This window comes from Rattus rattus, chromosome 15, assembly GCF_011064425.1.
Source record: "Rattus rattus isolate New Zealand chromosome 15, Rrattus_CSIRO_v1, whole genome shotgun sequence".
Lineage (NCBI taxonomy): Eukaryota > Metazoa > Chordata > Mammalia > Rodentia > Muridae > Rattus > Rattus rattus.
Genome location: NC_046168.1, coordinates 54,026,589 through 54,051,294, shown reverse-complemented (window position 1 = coordinate 54,051,294; position 24,706 = coordinate 54,026,589). Strand labels below are relative to the sequence as shown.

Sequence of the window (24,706 nt, the reverse complement as noted above, 5' to 3'; positions counted from 1 at the left end):
AACTTCTAAATGAAAAATTTATAAAAAGAGACCCGTAGAATTCTCTCTATATATTTCCGTAAGGTGGTTCCGATATTAATTTAGTTTCCTAGCCAGAACATTAGTGTGCAGAAAATAATGCCTTTAAAAAAGAAATTAAAGAAAGAAAGAAGAAAGAAAGAAAGAAAGAAAGAGAGGAAGAAAGAAAGAAAGAAAGAAAGAAAGAAAGAAAGGAAAGGAAGGAAGGAAGGAAGGAAGAAAGAAAGAGAGGAAGAAGAAAGAAATTAAAAAGCTCTTGAAAAGACCATGTGAGTGTGGTTTGGCTGCTGGTGTTCAGATGATACCCTCAAATTCATTAAACCATGAAAAGGCCACAGACACAAGTTGCCTTATATTTGAAACACTTAAAACTCCCAACCTACAGCAATGATGCTTAGGGAATGGAAACAGGGGGGTGCTCAGTTCTAGGCTAGCCTGGGCTACATAGCAAGGTCCTATGTCAAACATTTCCCCCAAACTAAAATGCATACATATTTAAAGTAAACGACTATGCTAAGTATTTTATGCATTTACACATTTTAGATAATGTCTAAGAACTGGCGAGCCACAAACATGTATCAGTGGGAAAATATTATTTTCATAAAGAATAAATAAACTCTACCAGATTTTGCAAACTCCGAGAGTGGCAATGCAAAAACTAATTTGACCAACAAAGTCCTTCCCACAGCTCAGTCAGCTTAGAAAAACACCCTAACCATCCTCATGAAGAGACCATCCATACTCTCCTGGTGAGCTGGGGACCAGCGCTTTGGTCAACCTGCCCCACTGCGGCGTTGGACACGGTTGCTGTGAGGAACTTGCACTGATTCTGAAAGCACACGGCCTATCTGAGCACGCTGGGCTGTTTTGCCTGTGAGTTCTGCGAGGCTTTCAGAGCTCCATTGTTAATACTGACACTGAAGGTAGCTTTAAAGGACAATAATTGCTGCGGCATTCATTTCTTCTCTCCGTTGGAGCATTTTGACTGTGAATACAGTCTTAGTGATACTCCTGCCGAACCCCCCAGCACACAGTGGGGTCTAAATTCCATTCCAGAGAAGATCACCCGGACACCGCTCTCATATGATTGACAATATACGGTCAAGAAGGAGAATGGAGCAAGCAAAAGTACGAGTCCCTGATAGTACGAGAGCTGTTCCAAGTGAAGAAAAGCAATTGGGAGAACCCAGAAGGCAACTAGAGCTGTGCTTAGAATTGACCCGTGACCACGGTGGCTGGGTGGAGTTGCTCTTACAGCGGGCTGTCCACCACCCTTTTCTTGTTTTGTAGGTAGAAGATGCGGTTCTCCTCGGAGTAGGTAACTTTGCTGAGGGGCATCCTGTAGATATTGGGATTTTCCGTGGTCAGCAGGAGAAAGAGTAGTGTGGCCAAGCAGAAGGACCAGGTACAAGCTGGCAGGTGAACCTGGGGAAGAAGAGACAGGCCACACGGTTGCTTTTTTTGAGATTCTATCTTAAAGTGAAATTACACAGTGGATCAACTGAACTTTCACCCCCGAGGCGGGGCACATTGCTCTGGATTCTGCCTGGACCCACAGAGCCAAATCTAAGATCTCAGGGCATCTACCATTTGAAATGTTTTCATCTGTCTTTTACAGTGGTCAGCTTTGTCTCTTTTCCTATGTCTGTCCAGTGTTTGTCACATATTCAGACTTCCTGCACACACGGGGTAGGATGACATGGGACACACAGGGTGACAGCAAATTGCTAATATCCCCTGGCCTCTTAGCACGCCCACAAAGACCTTCTCTGATTGGTCAGTCATAGCGACTTTTCTGACCTTGACTTTTCTGTGGTCTTGAATTCTACTTGTTTTATTTCTTTGTTTTTTCTCCTAAGTAGACTTTTTATATTTTGAGGTAGGTGCCACGTCAATGCACACATTTCTGAGTATATGGCATCAGTTAGCTCTAGCCCTTTATATGGCTCTCATAGTGTGATGGGGAAGAGGGGAATCTGAGAACATTGGAATCCTCTGGGGGAGTCTGAAAAACAAACAATCCTCACACAAGATCTATTTTATCTTCAAATCAAGAGACAGGGGCTCAGGATCTGAAGTTTTCTGTATCTTTCCAGCTAACTCAGGGGTACAATCAGTCTAGTTCTGGTCCTCAGACCGATAATGCCTTTATATTTTCTTCTTCAGGGTGTGAAGGACTCCAAAAAGTTCTCAGAACAAGCCTGGTGATTGTCGTTTGGACTAGAGGTTCTGTGGTGTGAGGAGGTGGGCGTGGCTGAGAGCCACACATGGAGGAGCGCCGGGGATCATGCTCCTGACCCTGACCCTTCTTGTTCGGATCACACTAGGACCTTGACTTCACACACACCACAAAGATGCTGTATGTCCACAGACACCTTCTCAGACAAAATCTCTATGAGAGTCGAACACGGGACCCACAGGCAACCGTGAACATATATGTCTGAGCCCCGCATTAGCTGCAGGACAGGAGATGGGAGATCGACGCTCAGGGTTAGGAAGTAAAAGGGTCCCAGTGCAGTCAGGGACTATTTGGCTTCTTGGAGGAGGGGCAAGAGAAGATCAAAGGGAAGAGGACAGTATTAAAAGGAAGAAGCCAGGCTTAGTAGCAGGCTACCTGTAGTCCATGTTAAGGCAAGCCTCAGCTACACAGTGAGTTTGAGGCAGCCTGGGCTAAGGAGAAAGTATGGCGTGAGAGAGCAAAGGTTTGCCTAGAAATAATACAAGTAGGACCTAGGTTTGAAAAGTCTTGTTGATGTGTGGGTGAGGGTGCCATGAAGGCCAGAGATATAAAAAGAATTGTCTGGATTGAAAACGATACCTGTTTCTCTAGTTAATTATCCCGTCTGCTCTTTTCTGGGTTCTCAACTACTCCACGGGTGTGCTTTTCGCAACAAGTAAACTATATTCTAAAGCCAACTTCTCCACCATGGAGTTCGACCGTGAATGCGATGATGTGGTGTCCAGTGATTGATAAAGCTATTGTTAAAGTTATTCTTCAAACGGATCGACCCGGCATCTGTAACAAGCCTGGTGAATATGGTTTAGACTAGAGTTTGCTGTGATGTTAGAGGGTGGGAGTGGCTGACAGCCAGCGTGTGGGGGAGCAATGGTGGTCATGGGCCTGCGGTTTGTCACCAGGCGCTGCCTGGGCGGGCATCAGGGCACTGGCAAGTCAGGCGGAGGACAAACAATGAAGACTCACCGCAGCCATCAGGTGTGTCATACAGGCTCCGAAGTAGGCAGTGAACAGGGCTACGGGAAGAGGAGAGGACACTGATCGGTAGGTGTACTTTTCACCAGCATCCCAGACTGTCTACACACTTCTGCATTCTACCAGCCGGCCCGCCCCAGTTCCCTAGTTATAAATGTAGGTTTAGACTTAGACCCCAGCCCATCCCTGCAGAACTCGTTGGGCTCATCCCTGTTCTCTGTTTCCTTGCTGTACAGAAAAAGTAACAAGAGCAGCTCTCTCTCAGGGCTGGGTGAGCGTGGAGGAAATAACATATTCAGCACACAGTAAGTGCTCAATAAAAGTAGTCTGTGGTGCAGGGTTTCCCTCCCCCTTTCATTGTTGTAGTAATGGTTTAGGAAAAGGCTTTCCCACAGTGAATAAACTGCCATGCTATTTTCTATAACCATGACTGAATTTAGATGAGACAGCCTGGGTTCGCCACAATCTCGCTACATCTAGAAAGGGAGCGGTGTTGCTTGGAGCATGTCAGAAGCACAGCATAGCCCTTTGACCTCCATCACGCAATGTCTTTTTCATATGCTGAAGGAGAGCATACAGATTAATCAATAAGCCTCTGATACTTTGATTTCCTCTGAGAAGGAAACACCGAAAAGGGCATGGCCCACGAGTGTGTCTTCTACATGCAAAGCAACCGGAGCAGAGGGCTTAAACAGCTAACTGTCAACTTCTCTCTCTTGGCTGAGGAGGAGGCTCAGGAGGTGGGGAATGTCCTCAGGTTTTCCGGGATCAAACTGAAGAATGACTTTCCTATGACAGTAACCAAATCAATCGATCAATCAGTCAGTCACCTATCAGTCACATGAGCTGCCTTGGGGGGTACAGCAGAGATGATGAGAGAGATCTCTGGTCATTTCCTAAACTGAAGACTATCTTTTTCAATCAACATTTTGTCCCGGGCACCATGTTCCCTAAATGGTTCAACAAATCCCCTCAGGCCCTAGTTTCTCAGGCTAATGAGGGCTCCTCTTCAGAAACATCTCTGCTTTCAGATCCCAGTTCTTCCTTTTCTTCACTGCCCAGGGAAGATTTTATATGTGCGATTTTCCATGCCCTCGGAATGCTGTGAACCCGTCCGTCTTGGCAAGGTGCAAGGAGCCTACTCTGAGAAGAAGGGTGCTCATGGCCGAGGTGGGAAGACTTCTCCTCTTTGCATCTATCAATTCTAGTCAGTCGTCTTCAGGATCTAACTCGCTCATCCAACATGCGTGGCAACTTTTGGTCCTCTGCTCAGCACGGGCTGCACTTTGGCCTGCTCTCTCGATCGCTGTCTCTCTATTTCCTCTATGCACACCAGAAATCCTTGTCTCAGCAAATGCTGGCGAGGATGTGGAGAAAGGGGAACACTCCTCCATTGTTGGTGGGATTGCAGACTGGTACAACCATTCTGGAAATCAGTCTGGAGGTTCCTCAGAAAATTGGACATTGAACTGCCTGAGGATCCAGCTATACCTCTCCTGGGCATATACCCAAAAGATGCCCCAACATATAAAAAAGACACGTGCTCCAGTATGTTCATCGCAGCCTTATTTATAATAGCCAGAAGCTGGAAAGAACCCAGATGCCCTTCAACAGAGGAATGGATACAGAAAATGTGGTACATCTACACAATGGAGTACTACTCAGCTATCAAAAAACAATGACTTTATGAAATTAGAGGCAAATGGTTGGAACTGGAAAAATATCATCCTGAGTGAGCTAACCCAATCACAGAAAGACATACATGGTATGTACTCATTGATAAGTGGCTATTAGCCCAAATGCTTGAATTACCCTAGATGCCTAGAACAAATGAAACTCAAGACGGATGATCAAAATGTGAATGCAGATCGCTCCTGAGAGACACAGCCAGAATACAGCAAATACAGAGGCGAATGCCAGCAGGAAACCACTGAACTGAGAACAGGACCCCTGTTGAAGGAATCAGAGAAAGGACTGGAAGAGCTTGAAGGAGCTCGAGACCCCATATGTACAGCAATGCCAACCAACCAGAGCTTCCAGGGACTAAGCCACTACCCAAAGACTATACATGGACTGACCCTGGACTCTGACCTCGTAGGTTGCAATGAATATCCTAGTAAGAGCACCAGTGGAAGGGGAAGCCCTGGGTCCTGCTAAGACTGAACCCCTAGTGAACTAGACTGTCGGGGAGAGGGCAGCAATGGGGAGAGGGTGGGGAGGAACACCCATAAGGAAGGGGGAGGGGGAGGGGATGTTTGCCCGGAAACCGGAAAGGGAATAACACTTGAAATGTATATAAGAAATACTCAAGTTAATAATAATAAAAAAAAAAAATGAAAAAAAAAAAAGAAATCCTTGTCTCTTAGCTCCTTCAAGGCCCAACATACATACCTCTAAGGCGTGCTTCTGGCACTCGTGGGGTTTGTTCTGTTATAAGCTATGGGAGAACCTCTAGGTCAGAGTCGCTCTTTTCTCCACAGTGAGAGTCAGGTTAATACAGGGCAGACTGCTCATCCATTAATGCCTGCAGGGCAGGGCAAGGGCTGGCTTACACCAGGCAAGCTTCTACTTCCTGCCTCTACACCTACTGAACTTTGGCGTGGAGGTGATCCTCTGATTGCATTACAAAAGGCTCTGAAAACCTCAGGACAATGCCCCTGTCAGTGGGTTGTCATGGGTGAGCCCTACCATAGTAACCCAACCGTAGACAAGTAGTACAAAATGCTAACACGGCTTCTTAGCTAATGTAGCGAACGAGGCTAGTGCTTGGCTGCACCGTTCCTGATCTACAGTAAGGAGGGCAGCCCTGTCGGATGCCCTCAGAGGCTCCCAAGTCCTCTTCCTCATAGAGACATACGGAGTGAAGAAAAGATCAGTTCTGTATACAGTATCTGCTATTTATTTACCTTGGCAGGCAAGCTGGGACTCTTGTTTGGAGGTGACAGAGCAACCCCGGCAAGCTGAAACTTTCTGTGGCATTTTACACAAAAGGCTTGCTTTGCAAGAGGGGCTGGAGGTCTGTCCCAAGAGTTCACGTGTGACTGTTAAAAAAAAAAAAATCTCCTGGGACCCATTGAGGACGGACTCGATCCTCTCATACTGTCCGCCTCAGAAGGACCTGCTAAAGCCCTCTGGGAATGAACTCCACATCTGTGGTCATCAGGCTTGTCATCCCCACTGAACCATGGACTTTGCTTTCAGAAATATGTTACGGAAACAAGAGTATAATGTCTATTTGGCAAGCTATACCAAATGCGTCCAATGGAGCAGTGTCTCAAATGGCTCCAAACTAGAGGCCATGTAACTACCTCTCAGCACGACAAGCTTGCCAAACCGAAAGGATCCATGTTATCTCAACTGGCAGAGGGCCCCCCATCCTGAGGGGTGGAGCCATGGTCTTCCAAGAAAGGCCCTGGCTTCCAATCCCCATTGAGAGTTGTCACTTAAACAGCTCAAATCCCTTGGTAAACAAGCTCTCTTGGGCAAGGAAAGGGGACATCCAAGGAGAGCAAGTGCCAGAAAAGACAGATACAAACACTGCAGGTGAAGCTTAACCAAAGCCAGAAGCAAAACCACAACAGCTGACAGGATTAAGTATAATGGATAAAGCCAAAAGATGTCTCCGTTCACTGACTAAACTGGATGTTTCTGTGAAGGGACAATGAAGAGAGAAACTAAGAAAGAGTCCACAGCAATGGAAAAGCTCACACAGAACTAACTAACCCACAAGGAAAGGAATATTTGCAGGGGATATTTGAAGAATTAAAAGCTTTAATCCCAGAATTAAAGAAGAAAGACAGGAGAGCACACTGAAAGGATTTGATAGGGAACCCTCACAGCTAGTCGGGCAATAGAAAAATAACTTATATGCAAAGATGAAATTCTAAATGTACAGAGAGAAAAATAAAATGATCTTTTCACAAGAATGAGGTTCTTTTTAGACGTCTTCCTGATGGTTTGGGATGGAAAAAGGCAACAGGAGTCTTTGAGGACAATTTCCAAAATTTAGGAAAGAAAAAAACTTTAGATCTATTTTGTTTTCAGAAAGCTGCACTAAGACATAGATCAGGGGGAAAGGAAGCAGTGCCCTAGAGAATCCCCCAGCAAAACCACCTCTGAAGAAACACTCTGACCTGGCGGTATTAGCCACAGGGCAGGGGTGAACCTACATGTCACTAAAGGAGGCAGTTGCTACACAAAGAAGTGTGAAAATGTCTGTTTACACGAATCCACAGTGAAAATTCTATATAATAGCAAATTTAGTTTCGATGGTAGTTGGGGGTTGGCCTCCCAGTGGAAGCTGATTTGGGCCAAGGTGTCTATCGTTCGTTCATTCTTAGAAAGAAGATGAGGGTATGGATAAAGTTAAGATGTCAAGAGGGAATAATAAACATGATGAATTCTTAATAATTTATTCTAAGCCACCAGAAAAAAATAGTTTTCCATATCTCCAAATACTGCAAGCAAGAGCTGGATAGAGTGTGCATTTCATTTTTTTTTAATGTACACACCATTTAATCCTAGACAAATCTATGGGGCACTGCAAGCCCTTTAAACGGGGAAAACTAGGCTCAGAAGGGTTAAGAACTCTGTGGGAATCAAGTTCTAGGTAGTCTGGCAACAGGGTCAGGATTGGGGGTGTGGTTTCTTTTGGTTGTTGTTGTTTGGTTGGTTTTTTGGTTTTTTGGTTTTTCTTGACTCAGGGTCTTACTGTGTTCCTACTGGCCTTGAACTTATGGTCCTGCTGGCTCATCTTCCAAAGTTACATCCAAGTCAGGGTAAGCATGGCCGGCAGAAAATGACTCCCTGTTGGGGTCTACATCTTGATCCCCAGAGTCCCTGGTTATGAAAAGGGACTCAGAACTACAGTTAGGTTAAAGACTCTAAACAGAAAGAATATCAGGGATGACACGAGTAGATCCAGTGTCATCACAAGGAGCTGTGTGGACAGAGGTTACTAACTTGCCTGAGGCAGGAGGATGGACCTTCTACCTCTTTGTTTTTTTGCACAGCCCAGACAATGAAACTGTACTGTTATTACAATAAAATAGTAATGAAAGATCCCCCTTCGGGGAAAACATTTGCAAAAGTCTTAGGTCCCATCCGTTGGCTGGCCTACCAGAACCAAGTCCACTCTTCATGAAATCAGAATGCTTTCTGCCTGACTCAGGCTGTCCCCATAGCAACCAAGTGGACTCCTCTCCTGTGCTAGGGCTCACAGAAAAGCCACCTTCTCCGGGCAGCACTTCCTGGTAACTCCAACTGTAGCCGCCCCGCCAGATCCTATACTACAGGTGTAGCCGCCCTGCCAGATCCTATACTACAGGTGTAGCCGCCCTGCCAGATCCTATACTACAGGTGTAGTCGCCCCGCCAGATCCTATACTACAGGTGTAGCCGCCCCGCCAGATCCTATACTACAGGTTTTTTCTTGTTCTGGTTCAAACGTTGAAAGCTCCACTCAGGATCCCTCCTAAGTCACCTGGCTCCTACTTTCCACTCCAGTCCTCTCTGCTCAGAATTAGAGGGGACCCAAAGCCTCTAACCCTTTGTCTTTCTAGATACCCAGGGTGCATCATGAATATCTAAATATACTTAATGCATCTGTGGCTACTGCACACACAGAATCCTAAAGTGTACACTCCCAATCAAGGGTTGAAGATAATCCCAGAATAAAAGTGTGGATGATCCGGGAGGATGAGAAAGCTTGTCTCGGTTAAGCTTCAGTATCTGCCCCAGAGCCCTGTCTGCTTTGCCCTCAACTTGGGGAACAGATAAAGAGTAACAAATATCGACAGAGCTCAGCTGAGTCCCTCCAGACACTGTGACAAAAATGACATCATAACAGCATGCAGCAGCTTGAGATCCGCTAACCTCACCATAGAACCCAATCTGAACAGTGCCCTACAAACCTTTAGTCGTGGCTCACTCCGGATCCTGCCTTTAGCACATGGTCTACCAGTTGGCAACTAGTTAGACAGCTGAGGTTGAGCAGGCTGGCCTTGAACTCATAGATCCACCTGCCTCCCACCACCACTGCCGAGTTAACACTGACTATTGAAAGAGGGGTGGGTGTTTGTCATTGTCTGGTTGGATTTTGGAGATAGGGCCATTCGTTGTAACCCATGCTGGCGGCTCTTAAATTTGTGGTCCTCCTTCTTCAGGCTCCCTGGTACTAGGATTTCGGGCACCAGCAACATACTGGACAGGAAAAATGAGTTTAGACATCTAGTACATCAGGATAGAGAGAACTTTTCTACAATTGACCTTCCCTTTACCTTTGTCCCCAAGGGTGTTATTCATTCCACCCCAGAACTATCTTTAAAGTTTTTACCTCCACTGAACGAGGGGTGACAAAGGCTATGAGTGGCTGCTTGTTCCTTGTCGTCAGCTCAGAGAACCCACCAGCTTTTCAGGTCCAAAGCTCTTGAGGCCGACCTTATATTAAAGAGCCACCATAGGGTTGGAAACCTACATTCAGGAAGCAGCCTAGCGTGCAGATGTGGCTTCTAGGTTTGGATTTAGTCCTCCGGGACTTGACGTGATTCAGCACTTCCTTAACCCAAGTCCAATGAGAAGGGCGGCTTTGAGGGTGCTAGGGGCCTAGTCTAGCTCTGTAGACAGGGTTAACAAGTTAGTTCTCAGCTTGTGGTCCCCAGGCCTCCCTGTCAGAGATGCAAGTTTCTCCCTCTAGGTCTGCATCGGAGGCTAAGGGGAAGCTCTATGGGGAGATCTAACTCTGTGTGTGTGTGTGTGTGTGTGTGTGTGTGTGTGTGTGTGTGTGTGTGTGTCTTCACCAACATTCCAGGTGGCTTGGGTACATGCTCAGGTCATACGCATGTGCACACGCGTGCACACAGACACACACAAACAGAGACAGACAGACAGGCAGACAGGCAGACACACACTAAACCCACAGTTCAGTTCATGGATCTATTCCCTCAAATATGTATCAGATAGAATGGCTACTGGGACTCCAAGCTCTTCCTTTCTTAATAACCAGTGTAGTAGGCAGAGATGACTTTAATTCTCCCAGAGAAGGAACACCACTTGCTTTGCTCACACAATTAGCTAGTGGCAAATTCCAACTCCGATCCCGGTTTGAATTTCCCGTACGGTCCTGTTATAATCTTTATGTAAATATTTACCGATAGCCCGTTACTTTGACCGAGTCCTCGAGGGCACCCGTCGTCAATGTTATATGTAGGATAGGTACTCACCACAGGCAAGGGCCAGGAGATGGGTCTGCCAGGTGAGTGCCATGAACATCCCTCCGATCGCAATGCAAGCCAGGGAACTGTTGAAACCCCAGAGCCCAGAGTAGATGTCTTTAAACGGAGCTGCAAGACTGAGACCTGTCGTGCAAAAACAAGAGTGGTCAGAGCTGGGGACAAGGAGCAGGATGCTCTGCCCTGAGCTGCGGGGCCAGGGGAAACATCCCAAGGGTTCCTGTTGTTCAGAGATCTCCAGAAAGCCCTGTGGTACAGAGGAGGCCTGGTGTGGAGAAGACGCTTGCATTAGGGCGGAAGTCTTAGGCTCACCTGCGATGACTCCCAGCAGCGATCCGATAGCAGCGTGCAGGCACATGAGTGGGGAGGAAAGCAGAATGGCACACAGGAAAATGGCCCCTGTCCACGGGTTATCACAGCCATATATCTGACCGACTCCCACCGGAAGAGACTTCAACAGCTGCAACAGAAAGTGTACAACCGTAGCCACTCGAACAACAGACAAGAAGCCCACTGCGACCTTATACAATGGGGACTGTGAATGTACACGTGTGGATTTTAGAATTTTTTTAGAATTAGCATATTTAATCCTTCAAGATCAGTTTCAGTGTTTGATACAGGTGCGTGCTGAACAAGGCCCCCCCAAACCTCTGGTGCTCACAGACTTTCACACTAGCTCTGATACTTGGCCACTGTGAGGCGTCCAGTGTGGTCTCACGACCCCTGCCTCTGAGGACCTGCAGATTCTCTAGTGAGGCAGGGACACCGGCCATGCTTCAGTTACTTCTGCTGTCCATCAGCTCTGGCAGTCAACCAATGCCCTGCCACAGGCTGTAGAAATACTATCGCAACTGAGTTGGCTGCCCGGACTGAAAGGCCAGCAAACCGAGCAAGATTATCTCCTCCATAATTTAGAAGCAATTACAGTCAACTTTATGAGTGAGAAATCACATTTGTACCATGTGGTGAAAATATCTTTAACTTAATTGAGGTATTAATGCTTGTCAATCAGATCTCAAAACATGAGTCAAAAAACAACCAACCAAACAAACAAACAAATAAACAAACACAAACCCAGCAGTGTCTCTTTTGTTTTCTATGACTTCAATTGTCTTATTTTCAGAGACATTTTAAGTGGGGCCTGAGATGCAGCTCAGTGGTAGATCATGTGCCTGGCATGCTTGAAGCTCTATTGCAATCTGTAGACACACCCACACAAGTATGCAGGTATGTATGCATGTATACATGCACCCCACCCCCACCCCTGCAACATACACGAAACCTGCAAATTTCCTTGGAAACGTCAGTAGGAAGAGGTGGAGTTCAGTTTGGGAGAAGCAGGCTTTTGACAGCACACAGTCTCTCTGTGGCTATCTGTACGGAGGTGCACCATATCTACACCCCGAGACTCAGCGGATCTCACGCTCTGTCCTCCAGTACAGTTTGGAGGAGTTTCCTGACACAGGTTCCCAGGCCCTGCTATACATCAGGAACCCCGAGCTACTATTTCTATTTTGTATGGAGGCAGAACAGCAGGTTCTACATAGCCCAAAAGGTACAACATCCTCCTGTTCTGACTGGCGGATGCTGATCATGAAAGCTCTAACCTCAAGGGATAGACCACCATCCCCAAGGGTGGTCTCACCCACACAGACAAGGGCTGAGCCAATGAGCTTTGAGGGTGAGGCGGGGAGTTGATGTTTTACCTCCAGGGCGCTGAGCTCGGACCACGTGATGTTGGGCACGGAGCTGACAGGCATGAAGAGTTTACTTGGGAAAAACGTATTGTAGTGTCCTGTGGCTGAAAGGTACAGGGACAAAGCCATGTTGAAAGGAAGAGTGAAGACGGGCAGGTCCCACTTGCTGAACACGGAGCTCAACGCACTCGAGAAAACCGGGCTAAAGGAACGGAAACCCCGGAATGAGAAACGGTGATGAGCAGTCAGACTGAGCACCGCCCCCACCCAGCCTCTCCGCAGGGGACGGGGGTGTGTCCTGTTGCTAACACGTTCTGAAATTGTGCTGGCAAATCTTCCAGGGGTGGAGAGCTGGAAAACCTATGGTGGATCCCATCGCAGAGACAACTCTAAGACACACCACAAGATCAACTCTTGATTTTTGAAAAAAACAAAACAAAACAAAACACAAAACTACACACACACACACACACACACACACACACACACACACACGCACGCATGCACGCTTACACACACACCCTGAGATGGCTCAAAGTGAGTTATAATCAAGGTCTTAAAAACATTTTTTAGGGAGCTAGAGAGATGGCTCAGTGGTTAAGAGCACTGACTGTTCTTCCAAAGGTCCTGAGTTCAAGTCCCAGCAACCACATGGTGGCTCACAACCGTCTGTAATGGGATCTGATGTCCTCTTCTGGTGTGTCTGAAGACAGACACATATACACTCATATACATAAAATAAAATAAATCTTTAAAAAAACCCCACATATTCAGAGCTCTTAATAAAATGAAATTTTAACTACAGAATTAGTGTCCTGGGATCCTGGGGTCCTTCCTCCCCATCAGAGTCACTGCCATCCTGAATTTGGAAGACATTACTCTGCGTGTCTTCTATATGTATATCTGTTTTGGAGAAGAAAAGACAAGAACTAAGGACTCAGGTGGTGCGGGCTGGGAATGGGTCTTACAAAGTGTCTGTCTTTGAGTCTTTGCTTGCACAGACACAACCGCTCCCTGTTTCTGAGGTATGCAAACTTAGGCTTGCTTTGGACAGTATAGCTGACTCCCTGGATCCTTGGGTCACTCTCAGTTGTTGACCCAATGGAGAACCATCATCGTCAGATAAGAACAGATCCCTAGTTGGGGGAGTGTGGATCACCCGATGGCCATGGATCCTGTCCCATACAGAACAGCTCCCAACATCCTGGGGGCGGCTGGCACCTATGGGAGTAACCAGGGTGACGGCTTCCTGCAGGCAGTGCCCATAGGGGGCTCCTTAAGTTCCTCTGCGAGTATATTAGTACTTTATGCTTTAGGTAGGATATGGAAAGACAAACTTGTTTCTAGAAAAAGGAATTAAGGTGTTGCCAGCATAGAAGCTAGTTTTAAAGGTTCAGGTTTTGTAAAGATTAGGAAAAAAAGAGGCGGCATCTCGGTTGAGATGATCAATCACTGGGGGTGGGGGGTGGGCATTTTCAGCCGTGCTTTAGAATCACCTAGGGAGACTTAGAACCCTCAACACTCAGGCAATGTCCCAGAGCAGCTGTGTGCGCCAAGTGTGCAGTTGAGGTTGAGAAGGACTGAATGCAGGGGACATGCAGCAGACTTTAACAAACAGACGAGTATCTGGCTGTAAGGGGAATCCACACCTCTTAGAGCGGTTGCTTCAGTTTCTATAACCAAAGGTAGAACCTGGTTCTAATTCTTTTAAGTACTTTTTATTTAATTTGTGGTAAAAGCCGCAGGACATAAAAAATTAGCATTTATTATGACATTGTTGTTTTGCCTCTCTAGACAGACCTGCCTGGACCTCCCTAGGCTGACCTCATGCTTACAACCCTCCTGTTTCCTTAGCCTTCGAACGCAGGGATTACACGTATAGGCCACCATAGCTGGCCCCTTCATCCATTTGAGTGGGTGAGCGTACATGTGCGGACCTATGCGGAAGGGCATGGGAAGAGGTCAGAGGAAGCTCTGGGTGTCAGCTCTCTCCCACCATGTGGGTTTCAGGGATCAAACTCAGGTTGTTATCCTTGGCCACAAGTGTCTTTATCTGCTAAGCCGACTTGCTGGCCCCATGTAGCGGTTTTAGAGTGACAAGGTCAAGGACACACTCTCCGTGTTACACAGCTGCCGCTGACTGGAAGAATAATCTTTATCTTACAAAAGTGCGCTCTTTAGACCTTGACTCCTCCTTCCCTCGCCCCTGCACAGGCATTTTGAAAACCAGGCAGAACTTACCAAGTCATAGACATAGCAGATACAGGGAATATCAACCACCAGAAGTAGTCGCCCTTGTCTGAGAAGACGGCCATGAGTATTCCCACCAGGGTGGCATTGTAACCCTGGAGACCGGCTGCTATCGCTGATCTGCGGGCAGGAGGGACAGAACAAACACAGCCTAGGTGAACTTACTTAGAATTGAACATAAGCAGTAGCTGTAACTTCTACCTAACATCCACTGTAAAGAACCATCATACCTGGGCATGTGTCTTAAAGCCTTTTAGGAATCACGCAGGTACAACTAAATTGCGCAGTGAAATCTATGTAGATCTATCTGAAGTGTGTGTGTGGAACAACTCCCTCTGAGCTACGTCCCAAGCCACAGGAGGAAGAGCATCTGGTGAGGGAGGGGGGCCTGAGACCATCTGCCCTTCCTTCAACCTTTCCTAAGAACATTCCTATGTCTCTTAAATTGTTAAGGACCTTGCCGTGAACAGGGCTTTCAGTGTTTGAAACAGTCTGAAGTGGGATACACGATTCCTGGAAGGTGAATCCTTTCACGGAGTCTTCAGACACTCCCAACTTCAACTTAGCCCACATTTCCACGTTCTCCTGATTCTACTCGGCTGTCTCTAATGCATCTCCAGTTTATTGCAGAGGAAAACAGTTCAACCTGGCCAGGCATCTATTTAATGATGTGCACTCTCCGTGCCTCTTGTGGAAATCCCTCTGCAATGGTAAAGTATTCAGTCTGTCTCCTCCTTGGTGTAGAGAGCCCCGACTAAGGCACCCCCTCTGTGCTTGGCATTTAACCTCGCTTCCAAAGACTGAAATGTCAGCTTCTGCTCTGTCTGTAATGGACTCTCTGTCAGGAAGTATAGGGGGAACTAGAAGCCCAAGAGAGCAAGGGGAATGTTTCTGTAGGATAAGCCCTTAGTCTGGTAAGCTTCCCATTTGCAGACCCTGAGAGTTGGCAATGTATGGTACCAAGAAGGACAACAGAGCCATTTCCAGCTTGACTCTCACAGGTCACAACCATGGGGACCTGTGAGGTAAAAAAGTGGTGAAGTGAGCTGGTTAGGTCAGATGGGCGGGGTCTGAGGGGCGGGGCTGCAGCAAGCGAGTGCACTGCAGCTGGTATGAGAGGTTTGGGGTTTGATCTGACTCTGCACCAAGGGACAGGAGCAACCAATAAGCTGCTGTCTTATCTATTCCCTGGGCTGAGGACATCAGAGGTGGATGCTAATTTCAAAGTCTGTTGTCTCTCTTCTGTAAACCTGCAGAAGTTGAAGTTACAGGTGACAACTGAGGAGAGCTCTGGAGATGGGCTCTCCCATGGTGTTTGCTGGTAGATAATAGCTACAAGTTAAGAGATGCCACAGTACCAGCCCCAAGAAGAATCAGTCACGTAAATGGAATTGCCACTTTAATTGTTTTTAGAACTAAGAAAAGTTAAAGAAGTGTGAGTAGCAATGCATATGTGTGTGTGTGTGTGTGTATATGTGTGTGTGTGGTGTATGTGTATGTGTGTATATGTGTATGTGTGTGTGTGTGTGTATATGTGTGTATGTATGTGTGTATATGTGTGTGTATGTGGGTGTGTATATATGTGTGTGTGTATATGTGTTTGTGTATATATATGTGTGTGTGTATATATATATGTGTGTGTATATATATGTGTGTGCGTTTTATATATGTGTGTGTATATATGTATGTGTATATATATGTGTGTATATATATGTGTGTGCGTTTTATATATGTGTGTGTATATATGTATGTGTATATATGTGTGTGTGTATATGTGTGTCTATATGTGTGTGTATATGTATATATATGTGTATGTGTATATATGAGTGTGTGTATGTATGTGTATATATATGTGTGTGTGTATATGTGTGTGTGTATATATGTGTGTGTATATATATGTGTGTCTATATGTGTGTGTATATGTATATATATGTATATATGAGTGTGTGTATGTATGTGTATATATATGTGTGTGTATGTGTGTGTATATATATGTGTATGTATGTATATATGTGTGTGTATATATGTGTGTGTGTGTATGTGTGTGTATATATGTGTGTGTGTATGTGTGTGTATATATGTGTGTGTGTATGTGTGTATATATATGTGTGTATATATATATACATATATATGTATATATATATAAAACGGTCTTCAAAACTCTAATTACCAAGGAAATGAGGGTGCCCCTGCCAATATCAAGAATGAACTCATGCAGGCCTTGTGCATGCTAGGCAAATGCTCTCCCACTGAACTCAGAAGCATTTTGATTAAAGTTGTAATAAATAATCGAATTACTAAAGGAGACTTCAGTGGGTGCTTTCCTGGTGATAGGTGCGTTCTGGCTACCGTACACATCAGGTAGTACTCAGACTGGCTCCTTATTCAGATGAGGAGAAGAGACTACCAGTGATTCCCTGGCCTCTGACTAAAGGCAAACAGAGCGTTCTGTGGATTAAAGGTTGTTTTACCTGGGAGGGTGTGGCTTTCTCATTGCTGCCCATGGCAGCTGCCCAGCTGTCGCTCAGAGAGGGGGCTGGCATATGAGGGCTTACCTACCTGTCTTGGCTAAGCAAGAGGGCTGTCAGAGTGGAGACCACGGTTCCTACACAGCCACAGAGCGCCCACCAGGGGTTCTGGACCAGAAGTCCCACCAGAATCAGGATTCCACTGATGGGATTGCTGACAAACACCACCTGGGATATGCCACGAAGTATCCAGTCCATGAACTGGAGCACCACAGGCTTGTCTGGGGGAGACAAGAGGAGCAGAGTTAGGGAAGAGACAAAATAATGCCAAGGTCTACCCAGAATCGGTCGGAGGTGAAACTCTGCGATATTATGTGAAGCCTCCCTTTGACCCCTTAGTTTGTTTAGTGAGTCTACACATCCCTCCTGGGATTCACGCACCCGTTTACCATGCTCAGAGGTAGAAACCGAGGGATCAGTTATCAGCAGTTGCTCTTCCTTTGTTAAGTACTGAGATGGTCCTTTCATTTCATATGAATAGGGCACTGCCCCCTGCCCATTACTTCAGCGAAAAAGGTGCGAGAGAGTTGTAAGTCAGAAGACAGGAAAGTGATGGCTGGGAGTAGAGCTAAGTCCATAGGGAGAAGCACAGGCAAAAGGTGTCCTCAGAGCCGCTTCCCCGGTCTCCAAGAAATGAGTGCTTAGTCACATACCTTTAAGCCAGTTGGCGAATTCCTTCATATCTCCCGTGACATAGCCAAGTACTTTGAGGCCACACCTTCTCCCCCGGCAGGATAAAATCTGGCTTTCACTCCGGTCTACTTTAACCATGGTGGGAATATCTTCCATGGCCATTTCTTCCTCTGGCACCTTGAAGGAAGTACAGGGTTAGTCAAGGTCCTGAACCAGAAAGAGCTCCATGGTTGGCTAGCGTAGGCTGTTGTCGTCGCCACAGAAGACGAGTGTGGAAGCGTTCACCTACAGCAGTGGTTCTTAATTTTCCTAGCACTGTGGCCCTTTGATACAATTCCTCATGGGGTGACCCCCAACCATAACATTATTTTGTTGCTACTTCATAACTGTAACTACGGCTATGAACTGTAACGTAGATGTCCGTGTTTTCCAACGGTCTTAGGTGACCCATGTAAAAGGGTCATTTGACCTTCCGAGGGGTCTCGATTCACTGGTGTAGAACCACTGGAGTAAACTACGGCAGTGTCGTGGGTCTGAGAATGGACTCTTTCTTCCTGGAGTGCCATTGAGGAATTCTTTATCCAAACCCAAACGCCACATGACCTTGTCCTCGATGTCTTTAATGTGACCATGAGAAGGTTCTTGTCTATACCCTCACAAGGCCTGGTTTCTAGCTTAACCAATATTTGTTGAGGCCCCATTTCCTGTGCTCAGGGAACTTAGTATTGTTGAGAAGAAAGAAAAGTAAAACCAACAGAACACGTCGAATAGTATAGAAAGAGCTAAAATAAGCAAGCAACCTTGAAATCTGCATTTTTCTTTTTTACAAAATAGCAGATATGGTAGGCGGGCATGGTAGCATATATCTGTAATCCCAGGAGGTAGGAGGATCAGGAGGCCAGACCCAGCAACAATGGTTCAAACACAGCCTGGGCTACATGACATCTCTGTCCCAGAAAAGCAAACTGCCAATATTAAAAAACAAACAAACAAAACATCCCAACTACTGAAGAGGGAAGTGGGTGTGTGTTGAGACAGCCTAAGAAGCCCCTGACCTGAGTCTCTAAGAATAAGATTGCTTGAATTCATAGTACATCGTCCAGTTCTCTCAGATAGCCTGCAATTTGGAATCTGTCACGTAAACGCATAAAACAAGCAAGAAAGATACCCACGAAGGTGGTTCTCAACCTGTGTTTAGCAACCCCTTGGAAGGTCAAATGACCCTTTCACAGGGGTCACCTAAGACCACCAGAAGACAGATATTTACATCACAATTCATAACAGTAGCAAAATTACAGTTACGGAGTAGCAATGAAAATAATTCTATGGTTGGGGGTCACCACAACTTGTGGAATTGCATTCAAGGGTCACAGCATTAGGAAAGTTGAGAACCACTGGTGTAGAAATCAAGACAGGTATAAATGGACAATGCTGTCAAAAGCCAAACACTATGACGATGTGCATTGCACAGCATAAGAATGCCCAGGGTTTTATTATAGTCAGAATGCAAACATGTTAGCCATAATGCGTGTTGACTACAGGGCTGGCTACTTCTTATGTTAAGTATGTAACCGGAGAGAACTAAGATCACTGGGTTTGGTACCCTGTGACACAACATGAAGGCTTCTCAGTGCCAACCACAGATGTAAGGGCTGCCCATGACACACTCCTATAGTTAGACACGTAGAGAAGGACAACAGCCAAGCCACCCAGGTCGTCTGAAAAGGCCCAGCATACAGACAGGTAAGAAGGAAGCGGGGCAGCTCCATCAGCAGCCTCTGGAGACTTCAGTGGGGGAATACGTGGAAGCCACAGCCACAAAAGGCAAGACCAAGGCAAGACAACGTTGCACACATAAGCCAGCTCCTCTCTCCTCACGGCAAGGTGACCGACAGAGTTCCTCCGGCTGATTCTGAGCCTACCAGGGTTCCATTTACTACATCCAAGAGTTGGCTAGCAACAGCCCCGGCTGTCCTGGCACTCACTTTGTAGTCCAGGCTGGCCTTGAACTCACAGATATCCCGCCTGCCTTTGCCTTCTGAGTGCTGGGAGTAAAGGTGTGTGCCTTGGTCTCCCGGTTTAAAATCACGTCTTTCAAAAACAATGGACTCTAGTGTTGACTTACATTAACCCCAGTACAGAAATCAATGTTTTATTACTGATCTATTACTATATGGCAATTTTGGTTTTTTGCTAAAGCTTAGGCCAGCCTTGAACTTGCTACCTTTCTCCTGCCCCTGACTCCCAAGTGCTGGGATTACAGATAGGTACCACCACGCCTGTCTATCTTCCTGTTTTTTTTAAACAATGGCACACCATTAATCATCATACAGACTTGGAGTTATTTCTTCAATGCGTTCCACCCCAAGGTCATTCTGTCCTGGCAACATTCTAGCTGACATTTGTGAGTCTATCAGTGAATCTCTGTATTAGAATTTTTTCTTTTCGCACTGAAAACTCCTGGAGACACGGAACCTGTGCCAAGGCCATAGAGCACGGCTCGCCCTGCTCTGTACTTAAAAACCCACAGATCTGTTTAAGTAACGCAGCACTTGTAAAAAAAAATTATTTCCATCTCATAAAATAAATATAAATAAATAAAAACAATACTTTCCTTTTATCTAAGCAACGGCTACTGCTTCTTTCAGACCGCTCCCTCTTCAGATCTCAAAGCATGCCTGGTTAGCTTGCCTTGGTGAGGGCGACCCTTTCTCAAAGCCACACCAAGTTACAAGAGGCATCAGCTTTAAGTCTCAGACTTGATGAGGAGAAGCTCAAGGGACGGGCGTCTCGAGTTGCTGTGACCGAACCAATCAAGCCCTGAAAGTGGCAGTTTCCATCCGCCACAGAAATCACCTCCAGAATACACAAGTGCGTGCTCTCAAAACTTGGAGCCTGTATTTATTTTAGAGAGTTTCGAATACCACATCGCCCCAGAGATTCGAAACCTGATAGTCTGACTGGCCAGACATGACTGGGAACCTGAATGGCCTGTGTCCTTGTGGAACCATTCCAAGTTAAGACTAAACGACTTTTGTCCAATCTACAGCCCAACCTACAGCTGTGTCTCCAATACTCCTGTGTAGGGATGCCCTACGTGGCTGTAACATTGTTCCCCACAATCCCACACCTCAGAGGGTGGCTCCTCATGCCTGAGCGGACCGTGGCTACGTCCCAGAGTCCCCGGGGAGCCATTTATTCTGAACTGCTGATCTTCCTGTAGCTCCTAGGATCAGGGACACCTGTTTCAGATCTCCAACCTGAGAGCCGGTTAGGAGAAACCAGTAGTTTAAATCTAGTTCGCTCTAGAACGTTATCATGCTAGAAAAATCTATGTCTCTTTTTGGAATTTGGGTGCAGGGCTCAGGAGAGGACCCTTCCAGCTGATGCTCATACTCTGCTGAAAAGGCCATTGTGTCTCTATAGAACGGAGAGGTCAATGGAGAGACTTTTCATCTAAGAGAAGCAGGAGAACCGTAAAGCTCCTGACTTGTGCTTCCTTGTAATTTCCCTAAAGCTTTGCAACTGCCCTAGCTCAGTGGTGCGGCCTCTAAGCCTATGGGAGTAGCTTAGGCCATGGCACCTTCCTCAGCAGAGGATGACCACCCATGTCCCAGCCTCTGCTCAGAAAGGACACTATGCTGGGAGCAGTCTCTCAGGTTCCCCCAAGGAACAGGCTGCTGGGAGGGAGCCTACCTGTTCTTGCCCCCTTTGTGCCAGGAACAAGTTTAGCCGTCTGAAGCCTCCTGGCGCTGCCTTACCGGCTCTATTTCCAAAAGGGTCTATCCAAAGAGGATCATGATGGGCGTCATCAGTGCCACCACTCAAAGACTGTCCGTTCATCTTTCCTTCTCCATACACGACAGACGTGAATCAGCAGGTGTCCTGGCTCTGGGGAGCACAGGAAAAGCCAGACTGGGGGAGAGGGACAGGTCCGCTTTCAGTTTCTGCTAAGGGAAGATGCTCTCTCTGCCCTGGCCCCCTTAGAGCAGCTTGCGGTGGGAGGGGGGAAGGAGGACACTGACGATGAGGTGAAACTTATTTTACAGTACTCTGGAAATGGTGGCAACCCATGCTGAACAGAGGAAGAACGAGAGTGGCTCCCACGCTCTGTGTTTGACTGGCAGGAGGGTGGCCCATTTATGAGTCCTGCTGCAGAGAGGGACGGTGGCTTCGGGCTCTGCAGTGCTCTGTGCTGGAGACCAGCTCTGAGAACGACGGTGTCTCAGCCTTGTTTCTTATGAAACAGGAGGAAAAGGAGCCCCTGGGTTCTGCTTCCTGCCGTAAGATACTAGCCACACTTTGCGTGCACAGCAAAGCTCATTCTGCCACACTGACAAACGCCATCTCTCTTAGAATAAGAGTCACGATTACAGAATACCGAATATCAGCTTGTTAACAAGAAACAATTGTGAGTTAAATTTGGTAAGAGTGTCAGAGTTTAGTGATTTCCTTTCCCTCTCACGCTCCTTCCCTCCCCCTCTCCCACCCTTCCCATTGCATTCGGAAAAGAGCTCTGCGTTCAGAAGTTCTAGAATGTTCTATGTGTGATTTTTGTCTCTTCCTCTTCCCTCTTTATTCTCACATTCTTCTACTGACTGGGAGTGAAGGTTGGAAACTTTACAAAGGCGATTTGAAGGATCCACAGGTGTGGGAAATATTTCTGACATACTTTATGGGAAAAGAAGTTGTGTGTGTGTGTGTGTGTGTGTGTGTGTGTGTGTGTGTGTGTGCTTTCTGGTCTTAGTGTAAACCAAACCCATGTTCCTGGAGTTTGCAGAATGAGCATTTTGGGTTGGTAAGAAAGAACGGTAAACAGCCCCATAGCAAGGGTCTTATATTAGGTCAAAGGCAGGGAAGTGGGAGGAGGAGGAGGAGGAGGAGGAGGAGGAGGAGGAAGGAGGAAGAAGAAGAAGAAGAAGAAGAAGAAGAAGAAGAAGAAGAAGAAGAAGAAGAAGAAGAAGAAGAAGAAGAAGAAGAAGAAGAAGAAGAAGAAGAAGAAGAAGAAGAAAAAGAAGAAGAAGAAGAAGAGAAAAAAAAGAAGAAGAAAAAAAGAAGAAGAAGAAAGAAGAAGGAAGAGGAAGAGGAGGAGAAGGAAGGAGGAAAAGGAGAAGAGAAGGAAGAGGGAGGAAGAAGGAAGGGAAGGGAAAGGGAAGAGGAAAGGGAAGAGGGGAATATGGGGAGGAGGGGGAATGGGAGGAATGGGAGGGAAAGAACAAAAAACACAAGGAGAGGGGTCCCATCCCTCAGGTAAGTGGCTGCTGCTTCTCTCTTCCCTGTCTGACTTTCTCTGCACACAGCGCCGTCTCCACAAACTCAGCAGCAATGTTTTCTCAGAGACAGAAGTAGGCAAATAGGCTACATGGTTGAGACTTTCATGTCATAGAAAACTGAGGCTCTGTGCCACCTCTGAAGTCTACCTGGCCGGTGGCAGGCAGAGCCAGCTTCAGCAGGCGCTAAATCCTGTGCCTCTCTGTCTTCCGGTTTGTTAGTGTCATTCCAGGATTTTACCCACAAATGACAGTAGCAGCTTCTGTACGGAAGATTCTGAAGTGAATGGCAGGGTACAGTAGCCCAAAGTCACAGTCACCTTGAAGTAACTCTGGGCTACAGGGTTGAACAAGAAAGACAGGGCTCTGTGTCCTCTATAGGATCCATAACTGTCTGTTAAAGGTAATACCAGCAACTCCTCAAAGCCAGACTCTCCCGTGCATTACTGATGTGGCTACAAGTAGCATCCAAGAATGTTCTGGAAGCTGTACATGGTAAGCCTCCCAACAGGAGCTGGGAAAAGTGTTTCAGAGCCCAGATCACCAGTGAAATGAGGCAGTGCTCAGTATTTCAATTTTAGACAAGCCTGAAGGTCTTGCTTCGACTGTCCTCCCTAATATACTACACACAATGAAACACATTGTATTATAGTATGTATTAGTAATCGGTACAATTGGAGAGACCTGAAAGTCCTCAACTTTCCACGCCTCCAGGATCTCTTCAAATAACACTAAGAGTTAGATCTGGGTTCCTTGAACCATTTTCATGTTCTGTCATAATGAAAAGACTTCCTGTGCTGACATTTATTTGCTACTTTGTTAATCTTTATTTTAGGTCATTTTTGGTCACAACCGCAGGAACTGCTCAGTTCTCCTTAGAACTGTAATCAGAAACAAAGAGCTGCTGTCCAGTATTCCTGTCCTCCTGATTAAAACACTTCCCCTCGCTGCAGACAGCACTCCTCAGAGCCTTGAACTGTGCAGTGACAGAGCAGGGACAGAGAGCTGCAGGAAGTCACAAAATCTCTAGCTATGCTTGGGACTGATCAGAGTTCCCAATGGGCTCACAAGCACACTCTCTTCAGCAGGACAGCACACGCACACCGGAGCGCTAAGCCCATAACTGGGAAGGGCTGTTCCCGGTACCCCACATTTTCTTGTGAGTCATATAAATGCCATCGATAGCTTTGCTTAGTTTTTCAAGAGCTTATCCTGCCGAAACTGTGCTGATCAGTCAGGACCATTTAGTACAGAGTGGGCACTCTGTGGAAGCTCTCTTCTATGCTAGCCCAGGGCAGCTTCCACACTCTCCAGGAGTCATAACAAAGGCACTACTTTTAAGCTTCTTGGAAGAGGACTGTGGCTTTGGTAAGTAGCCTCCTTGTCTACAAGATCTCCGACTATTCAGTTCCAACAATTAGAGAAACGTTTCACCATTTAAAAGAAAGCAGAATTGGAGACAGGAAGCCAAGAGAGGACAGAAAGGAAGAAATGCGTGCTCAGGACATAATCCCTGCATGTATGTATATCATGTTGCAGTAAAGTCCATTAACTTGTAACATTTAAATATGTAACAATAACAGTAACAACAGCAACAATGGAAAGTACAGGGCCTGGAGTCAGACACAGGGAGTTCAAAACTCTTTAAAAAGAAAGGGGAGGGGGGAAGATTAAAGAGGACGAAGGCGGCCCTCAACAAGGCAATCAACAGAAGTGAGGATGCACTTACCCTCCAGCGGGCTTCCCGGTGGCAGAAGGCAGTGTCTGATAAAGGGCAGCCAGGCTCTCTTAGGAGGTGCAGTGCCCTGGAGAGGTGGTGCAGAAGAGGCACCTCACCCTTTTATACCCACGCTCTGCTCTTCAGGTCTGTG

At 46.5% G+C, this 24,706-nt stretch overlaps 1 protein-coding gene across 2 annotated transcripts; it reads right to left on the bottom strand.

The window, feature by feature from the left end:
- Window positions 1-267: 267 nt before the first annotated feature.
- Slc14a1 (solute carrier family 14 member 1 (Kidd blood group)) lies at window positions 268-24,706 on the bottom strand. 2 transcript variants are annotated; one of them, XM_032885951.1, is made up of 10 exons: window positions 24,565-24,706; window positions 21,262-21,480; window positions 17,586-17,742; window positions 16,964-17,153; window positions 14,396-14,524; window positions 12,164-12,356; window positions 10,770-10,917; window positions 10,449-10,583; window positions 3,221-3,270; window positions 268-1,443 (listed from the first exon to the last, which is right to left on the bottom strand). In XM_032885951.1, exons 2-10 carry the CDS (start codon window positions 21,406-21,408, stop codon window positions 1,270-1,272), a joined length of 1,323 nt encoding a protein of 440 aa, XP_032741842.1. In that variant the 5' UTR covers window positions 21,409-21,480; window positions 24,565-24,706; the 3' UTR covers window positions 268-1,269. The 2 variants fall into 2 exon arrangements, with proteins under 2 accessions (XP_032741842.1, XP_032741841.1); XM_032885950.1 differs by lacking the exons at window positions 21,262-21,480; window positions 24,565-24,706 and having other exon boundaries at window positions 17,586-17,777.